This window comes from Arvicanthis niloticus, chromosome 16, assembly GCF_011762505.2.
Source record: "Arvicanthis niloticus isolate mArvNil1 chromosome 16, mArvNil1.pat.X, whole genome shotgun sequence".
NCBI classification, from domain to species: domain Eukaryota; kingdom Metazoa; phylum Chordata; class Mammalia; order Rodentia; family Muridae; genus Arvicanthis; species Arvicanthis niloticus.
Genome location: NC_047673.1, coordinates 27,710,417 through 27,736,818, shown reverse-complemented (window position 1 = coordinate 27,736,818; position 26,402 = coordinate 27,710,417). Strand labels below are relative to the sequence as shown.

General features: G+C 43.7%; 1 protein-coding gene and 1 long non-coding RNA gene across 4 annotated transcripts in view; one reads left to right on the top strand and one right to left on the bottom strand.

The window, feature by feature from the left end:
- Positions 1-3,557, top strand: part of Dlc1 (DLC1 Rho GTPase activating protein) — a 370,246-nt gene extending 366,689 nt beyond the window's left edge. For all 3 annotated transcript variants that reach the window (XM_076914035.1, XM_076914036.1, XM_034520166.2), the window contains one exon: positions 914-3,557. In XM_076914035.1, the coding sequence (XP_076770150.1) occupies positions 914-1,034 (121 nt within the window). In that variant the 3' untranslated portion in view covers positions 1,035-3,557. The remainder of the gene's footprint in view (positions 1-913) is intronic.
- A 2,293-nt stretch (positions 3,558-5,850) lies between these two features.
- LOC143434607 (uncharacterized) lies at positions 5,851-25,091 on the bottom strand. The gene is made up of 4 exons (XR_013104225.1): positions 24,846-25,091; positions 8,526-8,611; positions 7,033-7,280; positions 5,851-6,394 (listed from the first exon to the last, which is right to left on the bottom strand). It is a non-coding gene; the product is annotated as an uncharacterized LOC143434607 (long non-coding RNA).
- Positions 25,092-26,402: the final 1,311 nt, after the last annotated feature.

The following is a 26,402-nucleotide window of genomic DNA, read 5'->3' as shown; positions in this document are numbered from 1 at the left end:
GATGTAGATTTCCCATATAATTCCAAGAAAGGCGAAATGAATCTGTCCCTGTGTTTTGAAGACCTAATAAAGAGTGGTACATATAAAGTAGAACCTTGGTGTTGGCTGTCCCTTTGGGTATTGCTTCCAATCTGGGTTCCTTAAGAAATGTGAGACCGAGGTACGCTGAATTTGGTAGTTTCCATCACAAATTTAAGGCCACAGGAAGTAGTATACTTTATATTGACCCAAGTAGATACTGCTTGTTTTATACCGGAAGGTGTTTGAACAATGCGCATGTTTTGTAAATCGATTGCGCCTCTTCTTTGTGAGGTAAATGAACATGGTTCTTCAGATAGAAGGATGTCCAAGATCAACTAGTGAATGCACACTTCGTAAACAATTCCCCCTTTGTAAATGTCAATTACCCTGTGCAGTCCATTTAGGTGATACATGCTCAAGCTGTCTCTAAGCAGTGTCATTGCGTGTCCAGTATCCAGGGTCATTGAATATGTAGATTTAAATGGTGTTCCCTGGAAACGTTCTGGTCCTAAATGTGTAATGAGAATGCCTGGAGGTTGTCTGCTGACAACAAACAATCCGTACTTTCATGCGTTGTTCACAGAGGATTGATAGTAGGCATCCCGGCACTTGAGAGGCTGAGGCAGGACTCAACAGTGAGTTCAAGGCCAGCCTGGACTACATAGCCAGTTCTAGGGCAGCCAGGGCTGCATAGAGATACTGTGTCAAAAAGAGAAAGAAATGGACATAGGAACCTTTGGCACAGCACAGTAGTAAAGACTTATTCTCTCAATCTTGAGGCCCTGAGCACAGTCCTCATAGTGGAAATTGAAAAAAAAAGCTTCCAAGACTGCCTTGATCCTACCTTGCTTGTTTCTAATTTAACTCACCAGCTTTTCTTTTTGTGTGACAGGGGCCACATGCCAGAGTGGTATTCAAAGTCTTTTGGACATTTGTGTGCAGCTGAAGTGGTAAAGATCCGAGACTCCTTCAGTAATCAGAACACTGAAACCAAGGATACCAGATCTAGGTGATGACCGAAGTGAAGCACCTGTATCCACAACCTGGGTCATTGTTGCTAGAACCTTGCCAGTCTTCGGAAGAAGAGTTTCACCTGGATCTGATTGACTATAGAGATTTGACACATTCTTAAAGCTGCTTCCTGTTTGTCTTAGGTCTATGTTGTAGACCTTGACTGGAATATATAAGACTCGAGGGGGGCGGGGTACCTGTATTATGCAGATTGCTTCTGAGAAGCAAGAACTCTTTCAGAGCGTAATGGAGGATATTGAAGAGACGTCATGGTTTTGTGATGTCGGCGTATGTGTACCTGTTCCTTTGTTTGCGGTGTACTGAGGGACCGACGTATCCACTGGAGTAGTTGGTACCCGCGGACAGGTTTTCTCACTGAGATGAGCAGAGAATGGTTTGCACAGAGGAGTGTGAATGTGTGTGTTGCTGGCTGAGTGGCACAGATGAAGGGATGGGATGCAGTGTCTGGCACACTGAGATGCTCCACAAAGGATGCTGAGGTACCAGGTTCAGCTCAGCCTGGAATAGCTGACTACCCAGGGATGCACCCAGAAGGGGAATCCAGCTCCCTTCTTCACCCCGCCCCCAGGTTATTAAGTGTTTTTTTTTTTTTTTTTTTTTTTTTTCTTTTCTGCAAACCTTTGCTTTCCCATAAACTGTAGTTTTCTCATGACTAAGGAATTTAACCATAAATTCATAAGTTCAGGAATAAGTATCAGCTTCACTTCTTTGACTGGCTCCAAAGAAAGGCTTTTCTTTAAGTGAGATGGAAAAGCTGAATACTGACACGCCCATAAGCAAAGTATCATCATTTTCTTATTTCTAGTACTGGGTGTCCAGGCAAGCGCTCTACAGTGAAATCTGTCCCCAGCTCTGTTTTCACTTGTCACTCTGAGATGGGGTCTCCCCGTGTTGCCCAGGCTGGTCTTGAACAACTGACTCACTATATGGCTTAAGTTACCTAGGTCTGTCTAATAGTTGGAATAAGGGGCTCAGCTCAACAAAGCTTTTTACCTGTTATAATTCATAGTATATTGTTGCTTGTGACATAAACTCGAAAATACACAAGGCAACACAGGGAACTGTGTCCTCAATAGGTTTAACCCAACCAAGCACAAGAGGCTTTTGATTATGGGTGGTGGTGTCAGTGTTCCTGACAACTATGTGTGTATTTTAACCGGGTTTGTCCTCATCCACAAATAGCTTTTGTATTTGTTATTTTCCTGTATTTCTTTCTCTCTCTCTCTCTCTCTCTCTCTCTCTCTCTCTCTCTCTCTGTCTCTCTAATTATGCCCTTGAACTATACTTTAGTAATAATGGGGGATGGTAATCTCAGTGAAGAGCAAACAGTGCAGGTTTCTGGAAGGGTGGTCTTTATACAGGTTTTACTGTAATGGTAAGGATTGACTCAAGACAGTATTAGTAACTTTATTTTGTATGGATCAAAACAGTGAGTACCGTATGAGAGCTGAAGAAGGACTTTTATTTTGTTATAACTTAGTTACCTTGTCAGTATTATTTCAAAGGTTCTTTGAAGAATGGGGGGAGGGGTCAGAGTAGAGTTTTTAAAGTCTGAGTATTTCGAATTATCAGTGTTGCTTTGTGAAGATGTGTGTGTATATTCAACTTCGATGGCTTCCAGATCTGTAAGATTGTATGCTGTATATACCGTTCTATTGAGAAACATGTACACATGTCTGGTCTACTGTGCTTTCAGACATAGATAAAGCATGATAAAGATTATTATTTAAGATATACTTGTATTTATACCTCAGATATTCTTTTGGGTTTTGTACCTCAAGGCTCCCCTCCCTGCATTGTAAATACACTCTACGTGAATACAGTTTTAGTGAACAGCAACAACAAAAAAGAATAAATAAAGGAAGAGGTTTATAATTTGCCCTATATCTGTACAGAGTATATTCGGTAAGTGCACTATTAAATGTTTAAGAGGAAGGGTCTGGCCTGCTCCCTCACTTGCACCTTCTCCGCCCTTAGAAGCAGGGATTGCAAAGCATAGGGCCCCAGTGCCATCCAAAGTCCAGAGATACATCGGCTAAAAGAAAAGTCAGTCGACGACGAATCATTCCAAGGCCAAGCTGCAACTGAGCCACTCACCCACAAACAGGAAAGCCTGGTGAAGGTTCAGGAAGCCTGGAGGGTCTCTCCAGGCCAGGGTCAGAAGTGATGCTGAGAAGTTACAGGAACGGAGCAACAGCAACAGAGCGAAGCTCATACCCAAAGTAAAGGTCACTGATTAATCCGCAGAAGGTCTCTTTCCCACGTTTAACTTTCCTGTTGGAGGGATTACTTACGTCTGGCCAGAGGAGAATTCGGAGCACGGGACTTTCCAAGAACTGGGGTTAACATCTTCTACCATGGCCACGATTTGTCCACGTGACTCGTGGTCTAGATTGAGTTCTTCAAGGGCAGGCTTCTCTCCTGCACATCTTTATACTCCTCTACAGCAGCTTTCAGTGTTTTGTACTTGTAGACACCTAATAAATTTATCATTTGCTACAGAACACTGATTGAATTTGCTTCTCTTATTTTTAAGAAAACGTAGCTTAACACGAACCTTAAACCCTCACTTCAGTTCTTCATTTCCATCCCTGCTTTGGTTTGGGCTTTATTTTCAATATTTTGGTTGAGGTGGGAATCTTCCTACCTTAGCCCAGGCTAGCTAGCCTCTGACTCACTAGATATGGCTTGAACTCATGACACTTCTGTGTCAGTCTCTTCACTCCTGAAGATAGAAGCCTGTGCCCCTATGCCTAGATGCTGCCCACTTGAAAATTGCAGTGACTAGAAATTGTTAAGCGCAGGAGGTGTTACACTTTCAACTGAAAAAGATGGTGGCTTCTCTGCATGTGGATTCTAAATGAAAGAGTTCCTTGTCAAGCCTGCTGTGATGGCACATGCCTTTAGTACCGATGCTAGAGAGGCAGAGGCAGGCAGATCTGTGACTGTGAGGCCAGCCCAGTCTACTTAGTAAGTTATATGTCTGCCGAGGGTAAATAATAGACCCTCTTTTCTTTGTTCTGGACATCGTGAGGTCAGGGCTTCACACATAGGATAGGCACTCTACCACTAAAGTAGGTCCCCAGACCCTTTGATGGACTTTTTACCAGTTTCCTGTCTCACTTGTGATGTCCATTTACAAGAGGTTTAATTTTGTTAGTGTTTACTTGAGCCCTAGAGAGCAGGAAACCTTGTAATTGTCTGAAAGGGTCCCGTGTCCCCCCCCCCCCCATCTCTTCAGAGACAGCTATACAAAATAAAAAGCCTCTTGGGCCAGAATACCTATATCTATATTGTCTGAAGAGCCCTGACTCCCTAAATTATTAGTGGGTTCTGTACACAGTGCCACCGGTATGGCATAGTTCACATGGGTCACCTGCACATTTCCATCACTTTTGTTAGGTCATGCATGTGTAGCTTTAAGCAAAGCTAGCTAGCTCACCCTGCCCCGTGCTCCATGCTCTTAAAAACCTGCCTTTGCGTCTTTTTGTCTTTGTAGAATCAGGGAGAACCAAGATAAATCAAGCTGTGAGTAAAGCAGCTGTTAGCATCCCGAAGAAACTGCTGCCCTGTCACTCCATCACTGAAAGATCAAAGGGGAATTAAATAGGTCAAGAGAGATCTGAGGCAAAGTTTATCTTGACAGCTGGAGAAATAATGTAGTAGTTCTCTATCCAGCCAACCAAATAAGTGATTTCGAACCTACTAAGGCTCCACTTGTCCTCCTTATGTAGCATAAACTCCCAGTTTGCACCTTGAGACAATTAAATGTCATCCGATTGCAACGTACCAGTTATTAGATCGTGCAAAGGTACAAGGGAACATCTGCTTTTTTCTTAACCAACAGCCAATAACCACAGTTCTGGTCTTCTGAAGTCTTTCTGCGATACCTTACTTACCTTACTATGCCCTTGCCATTGTATCATGCAAGAGCTCTGTGAGCTGATGTGGAGATAACTTACAGGTGCTTTCAAAACCAAAGGGCTAGCCACAAGAGTGAAACAGGCCCAAGCACAGAGGAGTGCTTATAAAACATAAACCCTCAAGAATAAGATCATGGCCCCGCATGTCAGCTTGGTGTTCAGTTGGGATGAAATCTGCCCAAGGAATTTAAATTCCATTTGTTTAAGGAATGCAAATCCCAAAAGCCTTCCAAGAGCCAGTGGCAGGAGTAACTTGAGTAGTTCTGCCAGCCCTGTAAACGTGCAATAAGTTCAGGCTCGTTTCTGTGGGGGTAGGAGCGAGGCGATGCTGGTGAAACAAGGAAGGATGACCAGTCTTCTGCAGCCTGGGAATCTGCAAACTCATGTTAGCATCTGCAGCCCCGAGTACCTTTGGTGTGTGTACAGAGATCCAGAGAATGGCCAGTCTGCCCGGATGGGCTCAAGGCTGTGTTGACACCTACAACAGATCTCTCTGCAGAGATTTCTCACGTCATTGGGCTTTACAACAGGAAAGGGGGTCCCTCACAGGGGCTATTTGTCTTTCTCTTCCCAGTTAAGATACAAAAGATCTTGGGAAGGAGGTCTGTACTATTCTTCAACTCTAAGAAAGCCTTTATCAATCACAAAGAGTAACTTGGAGGGGCTGGTGAGGTGGCTCAGCAGTTAAGAGCACTCACTGCTCCTCCAGAGGACCCAGGTTCAATTCCCAGCATCTACATGGCCGCTCACAATTGTCTGAATACTAAAGCAACAGGGCCGACTGGTCATGCAATGACACTATGAAGCAAAATCAACCTTCCTCTTCATAAGCTGTTTGTTACCTCAGTATTCCATTTTATTGCAGTACTAGAGAGTGGATTATCACACCAAGTTTGGCAACAAGGACACATCGATACCCAAATGTCAGTAGCAAAAACACTACAACAAAGATGTGCCTTCCTTCTGCAGATTTTTAGTTCTAGCCTTTGCTCTCCAAAAGGACCCTGCACTATGTCCCTTAGTATACTCCATTTCTCTTCAGTATTTCCAAAGGATTATCGTATTAAATAATCCAACACACTAAGATATAACATTTTCTTATTTTTATATAATTCTCAGTGCTTATCAACTTAGGAAACCTCTTAGGAGGAAGTGTGAAGCGGTTTTCATTGGTATGTGATTTGTTCTTAATTGAAAGCAACTTTCTCAGGCTTTTGGAACTCCGGCTGCCCCAGGTCTGCAGCTGTTAAGGGTCCATGTTCTCTGAAGCACTTGGCAGTGACCCGAACACTCAAGGAAATAAGGGATTTAGAATCTGGCCCGGAGCAGCCAACTTTCCTTACTTCGAGAGCTTGAGACAGGGTAAACTTTTTCCAACAGCGAAGATAAACCATGCTTCTTCTTTGTTGTTGTTGTTGCTGCAGCATTTTGAAATGTAAACAGACAAGCAGGTCACTCATAACATTCCAAGGAAACAGGAAATTCAGAGTTCACACACTGTAAAAATGACTAAAGCAAGAAGAAAATGAGCCCATAGGGGAACCATGGGAATGCTGGGATATCAAAAAGATCAGGAGACTATTTCATCCCAAGATCCTAACATACTAAAAATGGAACATCTTACTTATTCTATCACATGTGTACAGTTAAAAAAAAAAAAAAAAAAAAAGCCAAATTTCCAGAGGAAGCTGACCAACTGGTCAGGCAGAGTAAGTGTAGAATGACTGGCTTAGGAGTTTCTTCTTCATGTTTTCATGGTTGTTGTTTTGTTTTAGTCAAACTCACACACAAATACTGTGGGATTTAGGTCATCCTCTACCGAGGGCCTCAAACTGGCATCTCAGGGAGGCCTTCTATAGCATGGGTTGGCCAATACTGTCCTCAAACTCTCATTTTGAATAAATGACACCTGTGGGCAGTTCAGCCTGAGGTCTCACTGCCTCTCACAGTACCCATTCAAACGCCAGAAATACATCATGGGTGATTTTTAAATGACAAAACTCCTTGAGCAGAGCAACCCAGGGAGAAAGAAGCAGATTTCATAGGCCTACTTCACCTGTTTGCCTTCATGGACTTTCTAGTCTTCTCTCTCATTTTAAGACCGTTTAATGTCCAGAAAAGGACAAACGGAGATACGATCCAGCAACACTGGGAGCGGTGCCTTCATGTAAAATGGAACTAGCATTTAGCCAACCAAAGAACGGCGAAGTGGTGTAGGAAGCAAAGGCAGAAGGACCACCATGTTCTTAGCATTATTCAGCCCGCCTCCTCTGCACAGATCGTGAGCGTCGTCCCATGCACCATCTGCAGTGGAGAGCAATGTGAAATGAGAGTGGGAATATTACCAGGGGGAGGTAAGGCACGGAGAGCCAGGGACCACTCTGAAAGTGAGACATCAGAGAGACCGTCACAGCGTGATTAGTGATGACTAGGTAACCTTGGGACCTACAGTTTGAGAGAAAGATCTACCAAAGGGAGGACTATCTACTCGGGTTAAGAACGTTCCTTTTTTGAAGACAGCCCATTCAGAAAGTATTTTGATATATAAGCACCTTGAGTCTATCAAATCAGACGTTGAAACCCAACGTGTAATTTTCCTGAAAAAAAAAAATGTCTAATTTTCCAGAAAAAGCAACCTCAAGAGAGGCTGGGATGGCATCAAGGTTTCAAACAAAAGCAATAGGCGGGCTAGAAGTCCTAAACAATGAAAACAAGCATGCTGGTTTCAGCCATCTCTTTCTTGGTGTCCCTCCATAAAAGTGACCTGCTGTCACTCACATCTCTGACCCCACCAAGGGGACCACAGCTAGTATTAATCAGCACTGTCATTTCCACTTGGTCCCCAGATTCTCCCAAACTGAGAACTTCCACTGACCTGCATGTATAATCACCTAGCTAGCTAAGTCTGCCAGGATCTAACTTGCCTTGCTTGGCTGGTTGGCATATTGGCAATGCCTCATCTGCCTATTAACGAATGATGAATCAAAAATATCCTGAACTGAATATGTACTAGATGGATACAGAGTATTCACTAAGCAACATAGCGTAATACATGTTTACATGTCATTTATAGTGTATTGGGTATTATACATAACCCCAGATGATTTAAGTATATGGGAAGATGGGCATAGAGTCTGTGCTAACATCACACCATGTCACTGGAGGACGTGAGCATCTGTGTCTGCTGATATTTGAGAGAAGGCCTATTCCCCACAGACATCCAGGAAGAGTACCTTCCGTGAAGTCCATGAACAGTTGTTTGCTGAAGCAGGTTGGTCGATATGATCCGAATTTTCTCCATTATTATTTTATTTAATCCCTACCATGAAACCCCGAAAGACTGGAAGCATTATCCTACTTTACAAACAAGAGAAACAAAGACTGGCTGGATTGGGTTGCCCAGTGTTTGCTAGAAGGTTAATCACACAGAACAAAACTTAGGAGCAGAGCCAGGCATGTAGTAAGCCTCCATATCTGCTAGCTATTGTTCACTGGATTATTATACTAGGGGTCATGTCTTGTATCAGGTAACCATGCAGGCTTCGATACCATGGGCTCTTTGGTGTCAACCAATCATTTGGATCAGCAGTGTGGTTTCAAGGAATTCATTATGTCACCTCCATCTCCGTATGCACCTATAAAAACAGAGATGGCAATGCAGAATCAGAACCCACAGTAAACACTGTGCACTGTTGTCACTTCTAAATGTCTTCCTTTTCTTTTAGTATAAACCATGCCTTTAAAGTAAACTGTACACACCTATACAGTAGCTATTTATCAAGCTCAATATGACCCACATTTACATGTCAGAACCCCATAAGCAACACAGTTAAAGCCCAACAGCTTGTTTCTTCCTACAGAGGTTCTACAATTTAGCAACATTGACCCCATAGAGAATGAGAGAATGATTCACAACAAACATGCCTTTGTTCAGAACATCTCAGAGGAAAGCCACAAAACATGTTAAGTTTCTCCTTTTGCCTTAGATGTGCCTACAGTATCTCCAAGGGAACAGACAAGAGAAATCATTTCAGTGAGATGTGATGTAATGGAGATGCCACTGAGTCCCTGGGAGAGAGGTGTCCCTTGAGCTGAGTGTAGAAGGATGATGGGGGAGGGTGGACTCATTCCTGGCAGGGTGACCTTGGGGAGATAGGTAGCCTGTAAGAGCTGAGAGGGTAAGGATGAGCAGGAAGGACCACACGTGGCTAGAAGGGAGGCAGGGCAGGAACTCGGAAGGCACTGGCGAGCCTAAAAAGTGCTTTTTCTCCCCCATCCATCTGGGGATTTTGAATCTCACCTAAGGCATTGGGAAGTTTCAGAACACTCTGAATGAAAGAAGAAATGCCATTAGATGTGTCTTCTTAAGGAAAAAGTGACATGGAGGCTGGAATTGGCCAGAAGGATGGAGGCAGGCCCAGCAGTTCGGCATCCCTTGCAAGGATAGCCCAAGAGACAGTGGATGGGCCGAGATAGAACTAAGTGTAGGATAGATAGAGCACTTGCCTAGTGGGAGGAGACCCTGAGGTCAATCCCAATCAATGGTCTGCAGGCAGGCAGGTCAGGAGGAGAAGCAGGTTTGAGAACAGGAAAGTATAGAGAGTTGGATTGCGGATACATTATCGGATACCTAGGTGTTTCTGTCCCATGAAAAGATGTTCATGGAAAGATTGAAGAAGTGGTCCTGAGGGAGCCTGGTGTGAAGCATGAATTTATAAAGGTGAATGTAGCCCTATCCATGGATGATAAGGAACCATCCTGGCCCTAGAGAGAAGATAATGCCAGTCCTGTGCTGTCCCAGCCTGGAATGCTGGCATATGACTGGAAATTACCTTTTAAAAAATAATTTCAGAGTCACAAGATAAGAAAATAGGTAGTTAATAATCACCAAGAACCTGTGAGTTTGGTTTTTTTTGTTTTGTTTTGTTTTGTTTTGTTTTGTTTTACTTAACTTAATATTTAAACTCAAGAACTCTACTGAAAATGATGACTTTTATTTATGGATTCTGTCTGTCTTAGTCAGGGTTTGTATTCCTGTACAAAACATCATAACCAAGAAGCAAGTTGGGGAGAAAAGGGTTCAGCTTACACTTCCACATTGCTGTTCATCACCAAAAGAAGTCAGGACAGGAACTCACACAGGGCAGGAACTTGGAGGCAGGAGCTGATGCAGAGGCCATGGAGGGGTGCTGCTTACTGGATTGCTTTCCCTGTCTTGCTCAGCTTGCTTTCTACCAGCCCAGGAATGGTACCACCCACAATGGACCCTCCCACCCTTGATCACTCATTGAGAAAATGCCTTACAACTGGATCTCATGGAGGCATTTCCTCAAGGGAGGCTCCTTTCTCTGTGATAACTCCAGCTTGTGTCGAGTTGACACACAAAACCAGCTAGTACACTGTCTATAAAGCAACTGAGGGCAGAAATAGAGTAGAAATAAAGAATGGCTGTGTGTGTGTGTGTGTGTGTGTGTGTGTGTGTGTGTGTGTGTGTGTGTGTTTTGCAGGGCTGTCAATAAGTGTGTACATCCATGAAGCAAAGCATTGAAGCATACTGTTTACACATAGCTTGTGATTTACAGAGTGAGTTTGTCTCACAGGGAAGGAGTTGCTTGCCCCAGTATCTTCAAGATGCAAAGGTAAAGCCAAGAAAAAACCAAAAAGGGGCAAATGCAAGAGCGAGCCCCAGCGGTACAGCTGCCAGCTGGCTGAAGGTGGCCGCTGATTTTGTCAAGAGCAGCAAGTGTTCTCAGTGCCCAGGCTTTTCTATGGTAGCTACAAGCTTCCTTTGGCAGCTGCATAACTTTGTAAAGGTTTACTTTTACTTTTAATCACGTATATATGCCTGCATGTGGGTAGGGGCATGTGAATGTAGGCATATATGGTTTTCATATACTATGAGCACGCATAATTGGAATAGCTTAATCAATACATTTTAACCGGCAGATATTGATTTTTCAAAGGGTGAAGTCGCTGGGATTAAATGACAAACAAAAGTCAGAGCTGACTGCATGCTCTCAGCCCTGACTCACTGTCCCTCTGAGGGAATTGGGTACCACCCAGCAATGCCACAGGCATCCCCTGTGGTAAACCAGAAAGTCTAACATGTCCCCGCACTGCCATGAGAAAGGTGAGTGGAAAAATTTTAAATCCTACCTAGCTCGCTCCAGGCAATCCTCCCAGAGAAAAGTTGCTCAAAGGAGTACCTCAGGGCAAGCTCTGTATTGTAGGGTTGTTCAGTCATTGTCTGCGTTCAGCTCTTGTTTTGCTTTGGTTCTGGTCTGGTCCTGCTTGCTACAAGACAGTAACCTTTCTAAAGGCAAGCATTACACATTCCTTTCTCCATCCTCCAGCACCTGACATGGTATCTGGCATATTTTTAGAGTTTTGTAAAAGTGAGGACCAGGATGCAGAAGCCCTGCTGTGATTTGAGCTTTCTCTGAAGGAGAAAGAAAGAAAAGTATGTTATTAGCCGCCTTGAAAGTTTCCAGCTACAGGCTCGTGACCTAGGGCTACTAAAGTAGAAACTTTTTTTCTCTTCATGAGACAGTACCTTAGCGCATGTCCTGACGCCGCAAGAGCATGCTTGAGACTGGCTGATTTATAGAAAGTCCAAGGGTGATGCTGGATCTTGTCAACAGGATTGAATTCAGAAGGAGAAGATAGTGCAATACACAGCAGCATGTGTCTGGGAGTCTCCAGAGGAGATTCACCAAAGGGGATGAAGTCAAACTCCCGGAATATGAGCAGAATCATCAAAGGATGAGAACCCTAATGAAACCAAAGCTGAAGAAGACAATGAGCTAGCACAGCCTTTCTGGTTTCTGCTCCTTAGCTGTGAAGATGTGAGCTGCTGTCCTTCCCTGCTGTGACAGACAGAAGCTTCTGAAACCAGGCGTAAAAATACTTCTTTCTCCCTTCAGGCATGGAGAAGGGAATGGAAAAGTAGAACTCACACACAATGTTTGGTTTAGGAGGCTGGAGGCTGGGCAGGCCGAGAGCATGTATTTGCCTGGTTGTTGGGTAAAGAGGCATGAGCAGATGAGAAGAGGGCCCGAACTCCCATCCGACTGGACCAACCCTGTGAGAAAGGCATCAATCTGTCTCAAATGGGGGCTCCACACCGTGCCCCAAAACCTTACACTAAACTTTTCCAACTCGGTCATGCTGAACTATAAAGCTCTGACTTTTCTTCAAACCGTATCAGTGAGGCTGTTGAGGTTGTTCAGTGGGCAAAGTGCCTTGCTCCGGGACTGTGAGGACGAGTTCAAATCTCCAGTATCCACATAAAAAGCCTCACTTGGCAGCATAGACCTGTTATCTCAGGAGGTGAAACAAGAGCATCCTTGGGGCTCTCAGACTCACCAATCTAGCCACGTAGGCAAACTCTGGGTTCAGTGAAGACCTTGTTTCAAGAAATAAAATGGGGGCTGAAGAGATGACTCAGTGGTTAAACCGCAGGCTACACAATTGTTGAAGACCAGAGTTCAGATCTCTAGAACCAATGTAAAGTTGAGTAGGCAAGGAGGTTCGCCTGTAATTCCAGCCGCAGAAGGTAGAGATGGGAATCGAGCAGAGCAAGCTAGATAGCTGGACCAGCCATATCAGCAAGCTCTGAGGTTAACTGAAAAACTAAGCCTCATTGAAGGAGATATAACACTGATAGCAGATCATTCTGGGGCCTTCACAGAAGAAGTACCTATACATACATACATACATACATACATACATACATACATACATACACACACACAAGCACACAAACACACAAACACAGAGGAAGAGAGTGGGAGAGAGAAAGAGAGGGAGGGAAGGAGGAAGGAAAGAAGAGGAAGGGAGATACAGAGAGAGAGAGAAAGAGAGAGAGAGAGACAGAGAGACAGAGAGAGAGACAGAGAGAGAGAGAGAGACAGAGAGAGAGAGAGAGAGAGAGACAGAGAGAGAGAGAGAGAGAGAGAGAGAGAGAGGAGAAAGTACTGGCATTTGCTACCATGCTTGACCTGAGCTGTAGTCCTGAAGCTCGCACGTTGGGAAATGAGAGTTGGCTCCTGGGATTTGTCCTCTAACCTCCACACATGTGCAGTAGCGTGTGTGAGCCCAAACATATATGCACGCACACAAAGTAAATAAATAAATGTAATTAAAACTTGTCTCAAATACAAATAAGGTGGAAAGTAATTGCCTGACGTGGACCACCAGCTTCCACATGCGCCTATACAACACACGTGTGAACACATATATACATGTAAAGACACACACATAGATGAACACACATATGCACACAAATTCTTATTATTGCTAATTGTTTACAATAGTGGTTTTCATGTTTTCGTACGTGCATGAAATTGTCATGTCAACCCACATTACCTCCCCATGCCCCCTGTTTCTCTCCCATTGGTCCTCTTTCTATTAACAGCACTTTCCTGTTTCTGTGTCTTAATTGTTTAATTCTTGAAATTTTTTTAAACATTTGAAATGTTTTAAATTCAAATTTCCATAGGAAATAAAATATGCAATATTTGTCTTTCTGAGTCGTGCTTTACTTCACTCGACATGATGTCTCTCAGTTTTATCCATTTTTCTTGCAGATGACACTACTTTATTTTCCTTTATGGCTAAATAATAGACTGTTGTATGTGTATATCTATCACATTTCCCCCCCCTTTCATCTCAGGCTTTCTATAACTTGACAGTTCTGCGACAAACATGGGATATGGTTGTGTCTGTGCGATGCTGACTTTGTTGCAGGCGTGTACTCAGGAATCACATGTAACTATGTATGATATACAGGCTTTGAGGAACCGCCACAGTGGTTTCTACAGTAGCTGCACTAATTTACACTCCCACCAACAATGTGTAAGTTTACATTTCTCCCCATTTCCAGCCCCATCCTTGCCAACGGACAATAGCTACTCTGAGTACAGTAGAACACACACATGTTCTGATGTGTAGAGACACAAATGGATTCTCATGTATTTAAAAAATTGTATTGCCAGTGATGGTGGCACATGCCTTTAATCCCAGCACATGTCTTTAATCACATACCTTGGGAAGCAGAGGCAGGTGAATCTCTGTGAATTTGAGACCAGTGTAGTCTACAGAGTGAGTTCCAATACAGCCAGGATTAACAAACACAGGAAGAAAAACGAGAGTAAAAAAAAAAAAAAAAAAGGAAAAGAAAAGAAAAAAAATGTTGTACTAATTCTTTGAGAATTTCATACAAAGCATTTTGATCATATTCACCATTTTCCCCACATGCCTCCCAGATCTATGCCTGTTTTCTCTTCCACCCAGGGAGTGTCCCTCTTTATTTTTTAACCCCCTAAACGCCAATTAGTGATTCCCAAATAATCTTGGATGGGGGCTCTTCCACTGAAGTGTGGTCTACTTACAAGGAGTCTTAGAGAAAACTGAGTCTCTCACAAAGCACTAACAGTTGCCAATAGCTTTTTGGCCAAGAGACAACTTTATGCTCATCTTCTTTCTCCATGTTGGAATTTCGTCTGACTTGGGCTTGCACAGATCTTGTGCGTGCTATAATGACAGCTGCCATATTGTGTTTAAAAGACAATTTTCCTGGTTATCTGCCATTCTGGGAGGAAGAAATGTGGTAGATACGGTCCATTTAGGAATGAGAATTCTGCAGTTTCTGATCTTCTTCACTTTGACCAGTTACGAGTCTCTGTGTTAACTGCAGTTACTGCAAATAGAAACTTCTCTAATGGGAGTTGAGACATTCATTTATATATAGGTATAACAAGAAGTTATTAGGAACATTTAATATTATATCCATTCATCAGTAGGTTCTGCCATAGAACCTATGACCTGTCTAGCTACATAGGTTTTTGGCCCAATAATGGTCCCAGGTATGGGTTTCATCTTTGGAGCAGGGCTTAAATATAATCTTAGAGTGGTTATGTCTTAGTTAGGATTTCTATTGGTGCAATGAAACACCATGATCAAAAAGCAAGTTGGGGTGAAAAAGGCTTCTTTGGCGTAAACTTCCACATCACTGTTCATCATTAAAGGATGTCAGAACAGAAATTCAACCAAGACAGGAATTTGAAGGCAAGGACCATGAAGGAGTGCTGCTTGCTGGTTTGTTCCTCATGGTTTGCTCATCCTGCTTTCTTATAGAACCCAGAGCCACCATCCCAAGGATGATACCACCCACAATAAGTTGGGTATTCCCCAGCAATCTCTAAGAAATGCCTTACAGGCCTGCCTAGAACCCAATCTTCTGGAGGCTTTTTATTTTTAAATTGAGGTTTCCTTCTTTCAGATGACCAGCTTATATCAAGTTGACACAAAACTCTCCGGCACAAGTTGGTTACTCTTATGATGTTCATGCCGCTATAACCGTAGCTCTCGGGGTTCACAGTTGAGTAAGACTACAGATTTACCTCCTTCCTCCAGATGTATAATGCAGCTCAGCACTACGAAAGCTACCTAATAGAAATGAAGGCCAGTACTAGCTTGCTTTTCCCATCTTCACATATGTGGTGTCTTCAGCAATAGGAACTGACCATGGAGTTCTAGAGACCATCCAAGAACACTGACAAAAGCCTGCAGGCTTCGGGGCTCTACAGAACCTCAGTGGCCAACCACTTTTGTTGTTGTTGTTTTTTTTGAGACAGGGTTTCTCTGTGTAGCCATGGCTGTCCTGGAACTCACTCTGTAGACCAGGTTGGCTTCGAACTCAGAAATACTGCCTGCCTCTGCCTCCCAAGTGCTGGGACTAAAGGCGTGCGCCACCACTGCCCGGCAGCCAACCACTTTAAAAGAGAAAGCCTATTCCTGAAACTGAGCTTTTTAAAAAAATGAATTTATTGTTTCTTCTTTTCAGACCTATGCATTAAATTCTATCACTAATTTATCGACTGGATTATTCCTTTTTTTCTCTCTTTATTGTCTGGATTTGCTTGTTTGGTTTGGTTTTGGTTTTGTTTGTCAAGGCAGGGTTTCTAGCCAGGCGGTGCTGGTAGTGTAAGGCTTCAATCCCAGCACTAAGAAGGCAGTGGCAAGCAGATCTCTGTGATTTCGAGGACAGCCTGGTCTACAGAGTTAGTTCTAGGACAGCAAAGGCTACACAACGAAACCCTATCTCAAAACAAACCAAAACAAAACAGAATTTCTCTGTGTAGCCTTTGCTGTCCTGGATCTCTCTCTGTTGACCAGGGTGGACTCAAATTCAGAGATGCGCCTGCCTTTGCCTCCTGAGTGCTAGGATTAAAGTCACGCATCACCATGCTCAGAAAACCATATCGTGGATATTAGCCCTCTGTCAGGTGATCAGCTAGCAAACTCTCTTCCTCCTGTTCATAGTGTCCTTTGTTGCTCAGAAGTGTATTAACTTCTATAATACAATTTATCAAGTTTTGTTACATGTGGTGGTTTGAATAGTTATGGCCCCATAGACTCACGTGTTTCTATGCTTAGTCTATACGGAGGGGCACTATTAGGAGGTGTGGCCTTGCTGGAGTGGGTGTGGCCTGGATGGAAGACATGTCTTTTATGGAGGTGGGCAGGTTATATAAGCTCACAATAAGCTCAGTGTGAGACACAGTCCCCTGCTCCCAGTGGATTAAGGAGAACGCTCAGATCCTTCTCCAGCGCCATGTCTGCCTGGACACTGCCATGATGATAATGGACTGAACTCCTGAAACTGTAAACTAGCCTTTATCAATTCAATATTAGCCTTTATAAGAGTTGTTGTGGTCTTGGTATCTTCCCAGGAAACAAAAACAAAACAAAAACCCTAACTAACTACTTCCTAGCTTCCTATTATAGTCTTTTACAGAAAGTTCTTGCCCATTTTTATATCTTGAAATGCTTTCTTGTTTATCTTTAGAAATTTCAAACTCTCTGGTCTTCTGTTATGGTCATTGATCCACTTTGAACTGGGTTTTGTATAGACTAGGAGATGTGGGTCTACCTTCAGTCTTTACACGCAGATGAGGAGTCTTCCAGCTCCATTTTATTAATATGTGTTTTTAACCTCTTTGTCAGAAACTGCCCGTGTTTATTTCTGGGTCTTCTTTTCTATTCTAATGGTCATTGAATGGTTCTATTCCAATGCTCTGTTCTAATGGTTTTATTCCAGTGGTCTATTCTGATGTGCTGTCTTGTGCTACCATTGTGCTGTTGTTATTCTTCAGACTGTAGGAAAATTTGAAATTAGGTATTGTGATACGCCTACTACTCCTCTTATTCAGGAGTGCTTGAACTAGTCTGGGTTCTTTATTCTTGCATACGAACTTTAGGATTTTTCTTTCTATTTCTGTGAAGACTGTCACTGAAATTTTGACTGGGATTGTACTAAATCTGTAGACTGCTCTTGGCATATGGTCATATCTACAGTACTAATTCTGCCGATCCATCTGTATGAGAACTCTTTTCAACATTTGAGTGACACATACATTCATTGAGAGGATATACTCAAACTCCAGCAGGGACCCAGCAAACACCCACTCCTGTTGTATTCGAGGAGTGACAAGGTAACACGGTGAACATCAGATGTACTTTTTGCAAACTTGGAGCCTCTGTCTATTTAGGAAAACAAAAGATGTTCATGGGCTTGCTCAATGCCTTCTGAATGAAAGGTGCAGAAGTCAGGGAATGAGCTGGATTCTAAATATACTCTCTCATTATTTGGACCCTGCCAGACGAGATCTAAACACAGTTTTATGCCAGAGATAATAGTGGAGCCTGGAGAGGATTTTGAATGAGGAGAGGATTTTTGAAGTTCCCTCCTTCATCCTCTTTTCTTTCAAGATCCAAAACGTCAACTACAAAGGATGAGCACGTACGTTCCTCCCCACCTAAAATTAAGATTCCATGCGTCTGTGGCTTTAAGGAAGCTATATGACTTCCAGTCTCAGCTTCCCCAATAGGAAGATGACGGTTGATTTTGTGAACTCTTTTGGTTGATTGTGGGTAGGGGTACCAGCCCTATGTGTCCATGCAGGTATATTATATCTTAATTGACTATTCTACTCATTCCCTTTTCACTCTACCCTTTAAAAAAACAACAAACATCAGGGTCATAGGTTTAGCTCCACAAGATCCCGTGTCTAGCATGCAGGAGGCCTTAGCTTCAAGCTCAGCAAAGAAAATGTAACAAAGTCCCAAGACCCTATTTCGCTTAGAAGGCAGAGCTCACAAATAGAAAACTAAGCTCAGAGATTTTAAAATATTCTTTTTTTTTTTTAAAAGGCACTTAAAACATTTATTGTGTGTCTTTCTGTCTGTCCATGTAAGTATAATGTAGCACAGTATACATGTATGACAGTTAAAAGACAACTTACTGGAGTCAGTTTTCTTGTTCTACCAGGTGGGCCAAACTCAGGCCTTCAGGCTTGGCTCCCTTCCTTGCTGAGCCATCTCATTGGCTCCTTAAGATACTTTGAGATGGCTACCTTTAAACTCTTCAGCTACCCCAGACATCGGTGTGTGCTGGAGAGGAAACATATGGCTTGCAATTTCCTGAGCACCCTGCTTCCTGACACTGAGCTTCCTGAGTAGAGACCCTTTTCCCACCCTTTCATCTCTGTCATTTTGCAAATCTGGGACAGTGGCCAGTGTCCATTTGGTTGCTGTAATGAAGGGAGAAGAGACCATCCACAAGCAAACGATTACAATTTGGCCTGTATCTCTCACACTGTACAGAAATAGCACGAAATGGATCAAAGATTTTGATGTAAGACCCATAACCCTGAAACGAGTAAAGGAAAACATATGGGGATAGTCTTCTGGAAAGGACCCCAAAGGCACAGGAAATAAAAATCACAAATTGACAAATGGGGTAGTACATTAAACTAAAAACCTTCTGCACAGCAAAGGAAGCAACAAACGGAACCAAGATTCAGCCTAAAGAACAGGAGACCTCCTCTGCCAGTCATTTGTCTGCTAGACAGGACACATCCAGAATGTTTAAAGAATGAAAAGAAAACAGCAGTAGAAACAAGCAATCGGATGGAAGACTAGATAAATGACCTGAATTGACACTGCAAAAGGAGAAACATACGTGACCAATAAATACCTGAAAAAATGTTCAGCCATTATGAAAACTGAAATTAAGCTACGAGGAGAGACTGGGGCTATAGCAGCTCGCTAGTAGAGCGCTTCCTTATTAGCCGCAAGGCCCTGGGTTAGCTCCGTCTCACGCCAGTTAGTTGGGCTACTATGTAAGACTAGTGTAAATAGCAAGTCCTGGTGAATATGTTCACGATGAGACATGCTATGTACTCGGCAGAAGCGTAAATTAGTAGAGGAATTATGAAAAATAACACGAAGGCTCCTCAAGTCCACGCGCCACTGTTACTTGATGTTAACACATACATAACCATGCCTTCTGGAAATAGAAAATGCTTGCAGTTGGAGCAAAGAGAACATGATTCCTGGAAAGGTCACATGGAATCAGGGTTATGGGACTATATGTAGTTCCTTCATCTGTCTGAACCTTTTGGTCTCCTTGTCAAAAAAAAACATGGGGGGAAAAAAGTCACCTTAGCCAGACAATGGTGGTGCACATTTTCAGTCCCAGCACTCAGGGCAGAGGCAGGTGGAGCTCTGAGTTCAAGGCCAGTATCATCTACAGAGTGAATTCCAGGACAGCCAGGGCTACACAGAAAAACCCTGTCTTGAAAAAATACTGAAAAAAAAAAAAAGTCAACTTGAGGACAAACATAGATTGGGGTAAGTCAGAAAGGACTTCAGGTACACAGCTCTGTAGAAAGGCTCAGGAGAACCATGAGGTTTAGCTCTTACAAATGTGGGAATTGCTGGAATATTTTTGTGGGGTGGTGGATAGGAGCTTTGACAGCCTTCCAGGATGAAATCACCTCTGGCCTTCTCTTAGAAATAAAGGTCTCACTTGTTCCTGGCTAGGGTGGACCACACTGTTTCCTGAAGAAGAAAAAAAAATCCTGGCCATGCCTTCACATCCATCCCTCCTCTTCCACACAGCCTAATATTGCTAAAGTCTATGGAGTCACCCCTCAGTGAATAGCACAAAACACAGTCTGTCTTGAGGGCTGGGCGAGGAGGAATCTCCCAAGAAACTGAGATTTCAGAATCTCAGTCCCTTTTCTTTTCTTGCTACTTCAGCTTCCTTCTTTGGATATAGCCAGATGTCAGAAAAAAAAAAAAAAAAATAGACGCCCAGATGCTTAATGACTTGGATTCTAAATGAAGATTCAACACATTTTCATCCAAGAAGCTAGGAGAGCAAGGGCAGGGAACAGCTGCTTATGCATTTGGTCTGTTTTGCAGAGAACAAGCCCAGATCCCACATTCAGCCCGGCCAAAGACAGCACCACTGCACACACATATGAATGCTTGTGCATGCATTCTCTCTCTCTCTCTCTCTCTCTCTCTCTCTCTCTCTCTCTCTCTCTCTCTCTCTCTCTTTCTGTTTCTCCCTCCCTCCCTCCCTCTCCCTTCCCCCTCTCTCTCATATGCTTTCTTTTTCCTTTCTTTTTTTTTTTTTTTTTTTTTTATCCCCATGGTCAGCTGCTCATATCATAGTGTTTCTTTGACTTTGTTGCCATACCTTGCTGGACTCTTTCCTCCTGTTTTTTTTTTTTTTTTTTTAATTTACTTATTTAGATGTATGTGTATGAGTGTTTGTTTGTATATATGTATGTATGCATGTATGAATGATATATGTGCACCATGGTGTACAGTGTCTAAGGACACCAGAAGAGGGTGTCAGATCCCTGGGACTGCAGCTACCGACAGTTGTGAGCGTCCATGTGGGTTCTGGGAACTTATCTCAGATACTCTGGAAGAGCTCTTAACTGCTGAGCCATCTCTCCAGCCCTCTTTTGATTTTTACTTCCACTTTGTTATACACTGGCGTGAAGTCCTTTCTGGAAATGAAAAAGGCTCAAGCAAAATGTTTAAACCATTCAGCTTCAAAGTCTCATCACCTAAGACGTAAGTGAAGCAGACTCTTTTCTTCTTTCCCTTATGACAGTGGTCCTCAACCTTCCTAATGCTTCAAGCTTTTTATATAGTTCCGCATGTTGTGGTGACTCCCGACCATAAAATTATTTTCATTTATATAACTATAATTTTGCTGCTGTTATGAGTTGCAATGTACATATCTGTGTCTTCTGATGGTCTTAGGTGACCCCTGTGAAAGGATTGTTTGACCTCTGCAAAGGAATCATGACCCACAGGTCAAGAACCTCTGCCTTATGACTTCTGTTCAGAACACAATCACAAAGTGTACTGGCTGGTTTTGTGTCAACAAGCTAGAGTCATCAGAGAGGAAGGAGCTTCCGTTTAGGAAATGCCTCTGGGAGATCCAGCTGTAAGGCTTTTTCTCAATTAGTGATCAATGGGGGAGGACCCAGCCCATTGTGAGTGGAGCCATCTCTGGGCTGGTGGTCCTGGGTTCTGAAAAAAAAAAAAAAAAAAAAAAAAAAAACACCAGGCTTAGCAAGCCAGTAAGCAGCACTCCTCCATGGCCTCTGTGTTAGCTCTTGCCTTCAGGATCTAGCCTTGTTTGAGTTCCTGTCCTGAATTCCTCCAGTGATAAAGTATGATTTGGAAGTGTAAGCTGAATAAAACCCTTTCTTCCCCAACTTGCTTTTGGGTCATGGTGATTTTGTCACATCAATAGAAACCCTGACTACGACACTAAGTAACAGTGTTTCTGTTGAAAACCACTAGCTCTCACTGGCCACAACACTCTGTACAAATTCATACAACCCAGAGTGCACCGGAGAAATAAGTTTGCTGAATGAATAGCAGAAACCATGAGAAAGGAAGAAACTGAGCTTAGCTACACAGGCTGGAGAACGTCTCAGAGTAATAATCACCCACGTTCCTAATTTCCTGATCCCAGTTACTGATTTCGGTTTGCCTTTTTCTTAGGAGAGCCCATGGAGGAAGTGGAACACACTGCAGAATGGGTACTGGTGAGCATTGTTTACAGAGGGGCACAAGGTGGATATTTTACACTTTGCCCACCCAGCTGGTCTCCATTAAACCTATGACTACTCTGGTAATCTGTGGATTCTTCTCTTGCAAATTTGCCTACTCACTAAATTGTATTTCTAAGCCCCTTATTAACACCCACAGTGACGGCTGGAGAGATGGCTCAGTGGTTAAGAGCACTTAACTGATCTTTCAGAGGAACTGGGGTCAATTCCTAGCGCCCCCATGGCAGCTCATAACTGTTTATAATTCCAGTTTCAGGGACTCTGATGTCCTCTTTGGCCCTTAGAAGGAACCAGGCACCTACATGCAAGCAAAGCACTCATACACCTAAAATAAAAATAATGATTTTTTTTTTTTTAAATAAAGGTTTCTTGACAGGCATCAGAGGGTATGTGGAAAGTGGTGAAAAATTTAGGATTCCTGACGTCCATGTTCCCAGTTGCCAATAAACACAGAAAAATCTATCTTAACTTCATATTATAAGTAAGGGCCATTTTCACATGTAACTGTTTCTAGTTAGTGCTCTTTTTTTTTTTGGCATTTCTAGTTTTTGTTAGAATGACACCTCCCACCCCACCCCACCCCACACAACACCTACCTTCTATATACACAGCTCTGAAATACTGCCTACCCATGAAAGATTAAGACTGTTACTGTGACATGCTTTGAGGACAAAATCTGAGTTAAGGGTGTTACTGAGCATAAACCTTATGCGTGTGTTCTTATTTTTGAGACAGAGACTCACGGAGGCCAGGCTGGCCTTGAACTTGGTATACAGTTAGTTGAAGATGGCCTTGAACTCCTGATCTTTCTGATTCCACACCCCCAGTCCTGGTATGTAACACCAAACGTGCCTGGGTCTCATTTAATGAGTCAACAACTTATGTTAAGGGGAGTGTCTCAAATACAAACTCATATACAATAGAGCTATATATATACTGATAGCCGAGTGGTGCTGGCGCATGCCTTTAATCCCAGCACAGAGGAGTATCTCTGTGAGTTCGAAGCCAGCTTGGTCTAAAGGGCTAGTTCTAGGACTACAGAAAGAAACCCTGTCTCAGAAAACAAAAAAAGGTATAAATTGATAATTGACAAAGACATGACACAAGAAACTAACATTTGTACTTTCTCTAGCATAGTGTTCAGCATTTAGACACTCTATATTCATAATAACTGCACAGAATAAAGCTACCGTGAGTAACAAGAGCTATTTGAAGACCATGCCATTGCTGCAGAGAGAAGGCAGCTTACATAGTACCAAAGTGGTTGACCTGGCTGGGTTTAGACTGTGACCCACTGCTGGCCAGTTCCAACTGAACCCCCTCTTTACAAGAAGTCAGATGATGGCTCAGTAGAGAGAAGCCACAATCTTGCATGAGTTCAGGCAGCTGGGCTTGGGGACCAGTGCTTCCTTCATTGGCCACTTTGTTTGAGGTGATTTTCCAGAGCCTGTCATGAGAAACAGACAGTCCTGTTCTGAGAAATGCATCCTTAGGCAATTCCATCACTGTGCCGATGCAGACCTGGCTGGCACGGACAGGTCACGCCAGGCGAATCCTTGTTGCAGTGAAGAGATGTGACTAACCAGAGATGTGTGAGACCCGTAACTAATATAGCACAGTGTGCCATCTGACATCAGCCTTTGTCTTTAGAATGCACTCTAAAATATGAACGAAAAAGTATAGTGCAGACAGATGCATGGGCCAGCAACACGGTTACAGTTGCCAAGCCTTCTGTGTTGAATGTGTACTTCCACACAAATGGCGACACAGCAGTCTCACTTAGGTCAGCATCCCTGAAATTTATTGTCCTATGATGTCATGGCAGTTATGATGTCACTAGGCTATAGGGTTCATTATACCTTCTTTCGGGGCCACGGCCTTATATGTGGCCCAGGGCTGACCCAAACATCATCATGAGACATGTGACTATAAAACGGAAAAGAAACACGCCAACTAACCAAGGCTATAGTGTAGTAAAATGGCAGCAAGAAGAGGTCCTGCAGATGTGGACCACTTCCTATGCCGGATCATTGGTAAGCTCTGATTTAACTGGAAAGGAGAAAGCAACATCAAGAAGAAGAAGAAGGAAATCTCAACAAGGTTTCCTAAAACCTGTAGCCTCGAGTCTGGGGCTTGTAGGTCGCTGGTGACGAAGAGCTTGCCTAAAGTGCACAAGGCCTGAGATTTTTATCTCCAAGGGTGGGTGGGAGTGGGGAGGAGGAATCAAATCTCTAGCCCTGGTTCTGCAGGCCTGCTCAGGACACAGAAAGTATAGCTGGGGAGGTCCCCACCCCCACCCCTGTGCCCCCAGCCTTATTTAGGTTCATGTCAGTCAGACAATTTTCAGGCAGGGGACAGAAACCTGCTGGTGAGAAACTTCTCAAGTGTCACTGCTTGCAAAAGACCCGAAGGAAAACAGAAAGCCCAGTTTATTATCCTGACAGGAAAAGATAACATCGCTTTGCCCTTTTTGGTTTGTTTAAGGTTAGGAACGGAGCATTCCTTGAAAGTTGCCTAAAAAGAGATTCTCAAACATTTCTTTCCTAACTGTGTTCTCATTCAAAAGTGAATCTCATTAATAAAAATCCTGATATATGAGACATTATGCGAATGTTCTCAGTTGTAAAGATAGGACTAGTAACTGATCTTGGTTGGATGATAGCTCCAGGGGATGTTTCCCTGTCACTATATCTCAGTAAGCTTTGCTTTAAACACCGGACTTGAGCTCACATAAAAAACTGGCGACGAAACTAAATCAGCACTTTGACCCCAATAAACACATAGCACTTAATAGACGTGACCTCACGAGCGTCTGCATTCTAGAAATACAACATTCACGAAACTAGATATCCTCAGATCGTAGTTCTGCAGGCTGTGTGAGGTTCGCCTAAATCATTACAGTCTAAGGATGAATTACCGAGGCTCAGAAAGAGGAGCGAGCTGGCACGTTCTGCACGCAGGAAGGACTCTGCACGTGGATGGGCGTCCTGGGTAGTTCTAGCGTTGTTGGGGCCCGGGGAGTGGGGCGTGGCCGAGCAGCCAGTCCCAGGCGGTTGAGCCGGCCCAGCTGGGAACGCGACCTAGGGTGGCCAAGGGCGTGGCGAGCCTTCAGTCACGTAGCTGGGAGCCTTGCACGGGGCTCTGCACTACCAAGGACTGTGGACTTCGCGAGGTCAGCAATTGATGGTGTAGGGATCATCTGGATTTTTCCTAACCACTTTTTATTTGCTCACTTGCTAAAAATTGACAGAAACCAGGAACCGGTACATTTATACAAGTTGCACATTTCAAAGGCGAGGGAGTGTCACCGAGGCTGCAGTCTGCTCTAGGACCTGGGATTTCAGTAGCCTTTGGCAGATAAGGAAGAGCTCTAAAAGGATGCACTGCCACACCTCTACCCGCAGGCACTGCGTTCTTGCCTCTCAGCATCTTACATTAGCATTTTTTTTGGGGGGGGGGGTTTCGGTAATTTAAGACTTTGAAGAAGTCTCAGAAGCCAAGAGTCTGGAGAAGCCAATTCATTTCTGCAGCTGTGCATACGCTGGCGTTCCTTTGTGTCAATCCCTAGCTTGATCGCTTAGGAGTCCTACCTTCCCCCAACCCCCATCAGAGCTGACTACAGAATGTAGTCTGAAGAAGGTTGACTTGCCCTGGTTCTTGAAGGCCGCATTGTTCACTATGTCTGAGCCTTAAGAAGATGTGACTTCATATAGCAACCAAGGTTCAGTCCTGTCTACCCCTGCCACCATGACAGCTCAGGGGACTGCCCTTTGGATGTGGTGAATTTGAATTTTGGTCATTCTTTAAGGGCACAACACTTAAAAATTCTAGCCACACAAACAGGCTTCCAAGAAGATAAGAGAAAGCAGAGCACGTTAAATCACCCATGCTGGGCTCCCCACCAGCAGCTGTGCGGTTCCAAACAGAAGTGCGGGGTGCCTTTGCTCCATCCCTTTATAAACATGGCAGCGGGAGGGGCTCTGCCCTTTCCCCGGGGGCACAGTATGAACCACAATAGGTGTTTGCCAGGTTAAAGCTATGGTTCCTGAGTGGGTTGTCCAAGCTTGCAATCCCAGCCACTGAAGGATAGAAAGTTCTAGGAGGGGGCAGTGAGGGGCGGGAAGTACCGAGGGAGTTCAAGTCTGTTTGGGTAAATTAGTTAGGACCTTGTCTCAAATAGAAAAGAGGTAGAGCCCAGTGGTCGGTGGCCTGGGTAGCATTCATCAGGCCCTAGTTAGCAAAGGAAAGAAAAGACGCAGGATGTCGTGTGGGGGGAGGGGTGGCTAAGGCTGGTTCCAATATTGTGCAACTCCTTTCCCAACCCCCACCTCTGAGGCCCACACACCTCGGGGTAGGAGGGCCCATCCCTTGTCTGTCCTTTGTTAGCTTCCACTGGTTGACTCCTCTCTCCTATTCCCTAGGTGTCCTTCTCTGCCCGGTGTCACTTCCCTTATCATCCCTTCCTCGCTGCTGC